This window comes from Urtica dioica, chromosome 10 (genome assembly GCF_054948205.1).
Source record: "Urtica dioica subsp. dioica isolate 48M chromosome 10, U.dioica_male_clone48M_v1_H2, whole genome shotgun sequence".
Taxonomy (NCBI): Eukaryota; Viridiplantae; Streptophyta; class Magnoliopsida; order Rosales; family Urticaceae; genus Urtica; species Urtica dioica.
The window spans coordinates 19,458,999-19,465,748 of record NC_142765.1 but is presented as its reverse complement, the minus strand read 5'-3'; the positions used below and the strand labels follow the sequence as shown (position 1 = coordinate 19,465,748).

The 6,750-nt window shown below is 34.4% G+C and overlaps 1 protein-coding gene across 1 annotated transcript; it reads right to left on the bottom strand.

The window, feature by feature from the left end:
* Positions 1-3,002: 3,002 nt before the first annotated feature.
* Positions 3,003-6,195, bottom strand: LOC149383787 (protein NRT1/ PTR FAMILY 2.11-like). The gene is made up of 5 exons (XM_089627911.1): positions 6,099-6,195; positions 5,753-5,970; positions 4,926-5,494; positions 4,339-4,668; positions 3,003-3,531 (listed from the first exon to the last, which is right to left on the bottom strand). The coding sequence occupies exons 1-5, from the start codon at positions 6,193-6,195 to the stop codon at positions 3,003-3,005; spliced, it is 1,743 nt and encodes a 580-aa protein (XP_089484037.1).
* Between the last annotated feature and the right edge of the window lie 555 nt (positions 6,196-6,750).

Genomic DNA, 6,750 nt, shown 5'->3' with positions numbered 1-6,750 from the left:
TTGTATTACGATGTATGATTCTATGAATATAAACATTGTACTTCGGAAGAAAGTCGACTTGAGAGTCAAGAAGCTTGCAAGAATTTTGCCAATCTCCTCGATGTTTCCGGTCTTCTTTCGAGGGTGAGTTCAAGGTCATCCACAGTGATAACATGCTACAAACAGACCAACATGTAAGTTTATAAATTTCGTGTTTCAATATCGTAATGACATATGTTAATATGCTTTCTCCTTTTCATGAAACCTTTTGGTAAATCGAAACTTGGTGTACCAAAGTTATACAAAATTGTGACAGACTGACTTGAAGAAATTACCCAAAGCTTTCCATAGAGTTATTCAACCTCGATCTTGACCGAAAGCTCGAGAACAAGAGGAAGAGACGGAGTTTTTGAGTTATGCCCAAATTCTACAATTTGGGTTCCAAAGTTTTCGAGGAAGAAAGGAACTGCGACGAAACATACGGAGATGGTGGAGGTCGCCAACGTCTTAGCGAGCTTTTGGCGAGTTTCGCGATTGAGATTTCTTCTGAGAATATTGGGTTGTGAGATTTTTCGGATGAGAGAAAAAGAGTTTAGCTGAGAGAAGATATGAAAATCAAAGAAAAAACTAAAAAGAAGCTCAGATAAAGGTTGGGTAGTGAGATTCATTGGTTGAAGGTAAAAAAGTAAGAAAATATTTCTCTCTCATCCCTTTACTAATAGATCTGTCAATTTTTTTTTTTTTTTTTGTTAAAAATTGGTAAATGCAACCCTAATGTTAATATAGCCGTCAATATCCCTAACTTCATCAACCTGGAAGAAATTGGCGATAGATTTTTTAGCTCTAACAAAATATTAGAGCTAGAGATTCCAAATAAATGCATAGAAAAATTCTAGGCTATTATCTTTTATTATTATTATTATTATTCTTAGGAAGGCTTTTCAATCACGAATAAACAATTCAACAAAAGCGAGTGTTAACTTAAAACCAAGGTTTGAAATTCCGGGGAAACCAGTCCGGAAACCGTTTTTTTCAAAGTCCCGGTACCGGTATGCACAAAACCGTTCACTTTCCGTTTTTTTCTTGGATTCCGGGGAAACTGTTCCGGTTTCTGGGGAAACCGTCCACTTTCCGACAGTCTTTAGGCAATTTTTACGCATATCGACGGAAACTTACCGGTAAGTGATCAAATACCGACAATTCTTAAAATCTGATGATATTTAGTGTTTTTCACGAAATTTATCGTTAGTTTTTGATGATTTAGTTCAAATTATTTCTTTTATGTTGAATTTGAACTATGGTATTTAGTGGATTGTGTTGAGCTTTATCATTTTGATTTGTACTATTGAATTTTATCATTTTGGTTTGTACTATTGAACTTTGTGTTTGTAATTTGGTAATGTATTGAAATATTGTACACGATTTTTAATTTTATGAATTTTATCTTTCGTACTATGTATGTTTTTTGTATATTTTTTTTCTGGATTCCTCTCGGTAAATACGGTATTTGACGGTATTCCTCAACGGTAACGGTAAGTTTAACGGTACCGGTTTCCTTTTTTTTTTTTTTTCTTACTTTCCCTGGTATTCTTTTACGGTACCAACGGTTACCAGTAAATTCTGAACCTCGGAACGGTAACGGTAACGGTATTTAAATCCTTGGTTAAAACTACAGATAACATAAATAATTTTGTGTCGTACCAAATAGTGTTTTATAATACATTATACGTATTCCAAGAATACTTTATTTTATAGTTTTTTTTTTCTCTAATTTATACTTGTATTAGTGTAAAAATTACCATAAGTATCTATTTTAAAAATATTTTGGGATAGTACCTTCATTTCATTCTAACTCTAATAATACATTATTTTATTTCTAAAAAAAATCCTTATTTTATAGTTTTTTCTTATAAAGGCCCCATAACTTAAAAAAAAAATTACTCTAGCTATCTCTACTTTTAAGTTCTTTTTTATAATACATTATTGGTATTCCATGAATACCTAATTTTACAGTTTTTTTTTCTTTTCTAATTTGTACTTGTATCAAGTATAAAATTACCCCACTATCTATTTTAAAAATATCTTGAGATAATACCTTCATTTCATTCTAATTCTAATCATACATTATTTTATTCCAAAAATACCTTGTTTCATAGTTTTTTTTCCCTTATAGTTATACTTTTTTTTTCAAGTGTTTCAAAATCCAAAAAAAACTGATTAAAAGTTTAACAAAATATACTGAAAAAGGTGATTAGATAGTGAAGAGAAAAAAAAGAGTCAAATAAAAATACGAAATAAATTAAAAAAATCTTTTTTTATTTTATTTTATTTTCATATATGTATTATTTTTAATTTTTTTAATTCATCTTGATATAGTTATAAAAATTCTTTTTTTGTCTCTCGTCCAAGGCCCTCGATTTAGACGAGCTGCCTCTCCACTACCTTCTTATAGTATATTTTTGTTGTCGTTTATAATTTTATTTGACTTTTTTATAAAGAAAACTCATTATACAAAAATAGCAATATCGGCTATTTTTTTAAATGTGGTATCTATGGAAATTTTGAAAATTAATATATTGAATGTTCTAAAAATTACGATATTCAAATTGTGTATTTGTTTTCCCATGTTAAATTGGTTTGGAATTCTCATTTTTGTTATGACTAGCCCACAATGTGTGTGTATGGATAGGCAGCAAAGTCTCTCAGTTCCTTTCTGCCGGATAGAATGTCTAGTCTTAAGAAAATTCCTCTTTCCCATAATGTGAAAAAAAAAAAAAAAAAAAAATTAGTAGTTTAAGTTTAACTATGTCGCAATGTACCTTACTTGTGCAAAAAAAAAAAAAAAAAAAAAAAAAAAAAAAAAAAAAAAAAAACCCTCTTTCCACACGATTTGAAGTAGAAGAGTGCAAATTTGAAAAGAAGTAACACGATACACTAATTTCATCTTATTCCATAAGTTTTTATGTTTTTAAACTAAAAAAAAAAATCATCACCACCTAACTCATGTACCCTTTAATATGACACTACTTGACAAGCACATCAAGGACATTGCTTGTATCATCATTCGCTTTGTACCTAAACCACTTTGCACAAACCATAAAGTAGACCAAATTCAATACCTCAATAACAGCAACCATATAATAAAACAAATCCAATCGTCCCTCGTTGAGATCTTCACCAACCCAACCAGTCACGCGTTTGACCACCACGATCAGCAAGTTGCTGAAGTAACTGGACACCGCGAATCCAACGAACACGAATGAGCCACCGATGCTTCTCATGTCCTCGGGCAATTGGCTATAATAGAGCTCGATGTGGGAGATCACAGTCAATGCCTCTGAGAATCCCATGAGAGTCAACTGAGGGACGAGCCAGAACCCGGAGAGTGGAGATATAGAGCCTCTCTTCGGGTCTATCCCGATAGGCCTCGCTAGAGCCGAAACCTTTCTCTTCTCTTCCACAAGACCCGAAATCATTGCGACTGCCGTTGCGAGAGACATCCCACAGGCCATCTTCTGGAGGGGCGTTAGCCCGTGGCGTTTGCGCGTGAACCTGCGGATAAAGAGTGGATTTTAGTTTCTACCGTTTTTTCTTTTACTTTTTAACAGTTCTAAAAACCATTATTTTCACGTATACAACAATAGTTTTAGCGTCTAAAATATTAAAAGATAAAAATAGGAAAATAGTCAATTTAAACGTTTGACATTACTAAATAACTAACGTTTGGTAAATCTTAGTAAATAACCGCTTATGACGTAAATCTTAGGTATATAGCCAACGTTTGGTATATGAAAGTGGCTATTTACTTAATATTTACGTCTAAAAGTGGTTATTTACTAAGACTTACCAAACGTTAGCTATTTAGCAATGGCAAACGTTTAAATTGATTATTTTCCTAATGGATCCATATTAAAATTAGATATGACCCGACTTCTCATTCTAGGCAAGTTTCTAAAGGTGCAATATTTTTTGGTCCATTGAGTAAATAGTCATATTTACAGTTTGACATTGCTAAATAGCCAATGTTTAGTAAATCTTAGTTTAATAGTCACTTTCATATATTTACAGACGTAAATCTTAGGCAAATAGCCACTCCATTTATTAGTCATGTCATCTTTGTGGCTATTTACTAAAGATTTACGAAACATTGGCTATATAGTAATTCCAAACATTTTAGTTGGCTATTGACATAATTTTTTTATATTTTTTTAGAGTTTTTTTTATTATCATTTAAAATTAGCCGGAAAATCAATTTTTGTTTAGCGACTACTTAAAATCCAATTAAACAAGTTCATTTGGTTACTTGGGAAAAACAAGTTACCGGTTAACCTTTAACCAAAACTATTAAAACCTCTTTACCTGCGTAGAATAGGACTAATGATTTTGTCGTGGATCGGGATCATTATCGTGATGCCGATCATGATGAAGGCTGAGTAGCTTGCCGCGGGAATCTTAAGGCGTCCCATTCGGCGATCGGATTGGAGGGCTTGGAAGACCCCAAAGGTATTTTGTTGGATTATCGCGGTGTAGTATAATATTGATGAAGTCCATATTGGGGCTACTCTTAACAAGCATTTGGTCTCCTCTACTTCTTGCATTGTGCATAGTCTCCATGAATTTTCCGACGAGCCGTCGTTAGGGTTTATGGTGTCACACTCAGGAACGATAATGGCGGCTTTGTCCAAGAATCTGAAGAAGAAGAAAAAATTCTATTTAACACAGTCAAGTAATAGTGTATGCTATATTTTATGATATATTAAAAAAGTGATAATTTATGCGACATTTTGCTCAAAAAATTAATTTATGGACCAAAATATCACTCACTCTTGTAATAGTAAAAATCCATTTATGCAAATAAATCTATAAAAAAAAATTAGGACATCAATAGTCAATAATTGGAAGAAATTGAAGACAGCATTACAAACATTTTCTAAGTGACTACATACCTGAATTGGTCTGTGTATGAGAGCTTGGAATTGGTTGATGAAGTGATTGCCATGGGATTGTGAAGGGACAGCCATGGCTGCTCGGGATGCTTTAAGCGCCTTTTCTTGATCGCAGCCACGAGGACCCGCACTATCTTAACTACCGGGGTTCCCTCGGGCTTCAGTCTCACGTAAATCCTCGAGCCCATGAAGAAGAAAACTACCGAAAACGACATCAAGACCGTTGGGATCGCCAATCCCAAGACCCAACTTATTTCGGATTGGACGTACGCGATGGCCGTCACAGAGATCACCGCGGCACTAGTCATGCTAAAATAGTAAATGCTGAAGAGTCTCCTGATTCCGTTCTTTCCGGATTGAGAATTGGGGTTGAATTGATCGGCCCCAAAGGCTAAGGTACACGGCCTAATTCCTCCGGATCCTATGACCATAAGCCCTAGCCCTCCTAGCAAAATCGACATTTGCCACGTCGTTGGTCCGTGACAAGTGTTGTCATTGTTCTTTGGATCGTCGCAGTGAGAAGGGTGTAGTTTTGAAATAGCCGAAGTTAGCATAAGTACCAGCATTCCCTAGATGGAGAAAGAAAAATGAAAAATTGAACAATAATGTTTAGTACACGCAAGAAAAGATAAATAATTGTTTTGCGCGACATAAATTTATGTGCCCGGATTATCACACGGTCATGCAGTGATCTTCCGTCGCGCAAAATCGGTCACCAAAATAGTAAACTTTGTGTAATGTATTATGTCGGACTAGGTAGATATTTCACGCGCAAAAGCTAATTTCATGTAGTGAGATCATGTAACGGATTTTAGGGCTTTTTGTACCCCGAAAGACGCTAAAGAGGAAAATAGGAGAGTATTGTAGCGCCCAAAATATGAGTCGCTGAGGATCGCCCCCGGGAGGGAAGCCAAGTTGGCGGTGCCCGAAAAAGCGTTGACTAAAGTCGTGGCGGTGATGGCTTTCATGTTGAATACGGTTGTGAAATACACCAAGAGATTGGTTGAGGCTCCTATACTCCCTAGCCTCTCACATGTCTCGTTACCTTGACCCCAACAAAGAAAGAAGGAAAAAAAAAAGTTGAGACTGAAAAACAAAAAAATACTATCAAACAAGACCTAATTCTCGTTTGAGCACTATATGTTATGATGATATAATAAACTTTTCACTCACCAATGATGAAAGGCATGGATTTTGAGCCTTTGTAATGAGTCTTGATCACTAATTCATTGCTTGTCACTGCCTCCTTAGCTTCTTGTTGAGAGGCCATATATATTGTATAGTATTATTGGTTAGTAAAACTATTCACGTTTGAGTTTGATATAGTGATCAATGACCATCACTCATTATCAGATCATAGTATTTATACAATACATGATTTGGTTCAATGTGAGTTTCAGCTTCCTTATTTGGTATAAGCAATTAGTGAATTCATTTCTTTGACAGATGAACCATAAACATTCCGAACTTGGCATTAAGTCTTGGTAGAGTATTATTTGTCACATTTTAATTTCACATATGGATTAGATGTCGAAACTCGGCCTCTAATTGTTTTTTTTTTTGTTTTTTTTTTTACAAGAAATTTAAAGAAACACAATATCCCACTAATAAACATTACTAGTACTGTCGACCGGTAATCAGTTTTGGAATAAGCCATTGTGAGCTGTGATGTAACTAGAGTCCTTTTTTTTGTATTTAAAGAAAAATCTGATGAGAAATAAAGAAATTACTTAAGAGGAAATGAAATTCGGAAATTATTCAAGTTTAACACGAAGTGGACATTGCATGGCCAAATAAAGGGTTAGGTGTAATTTCTGTGTGTTGC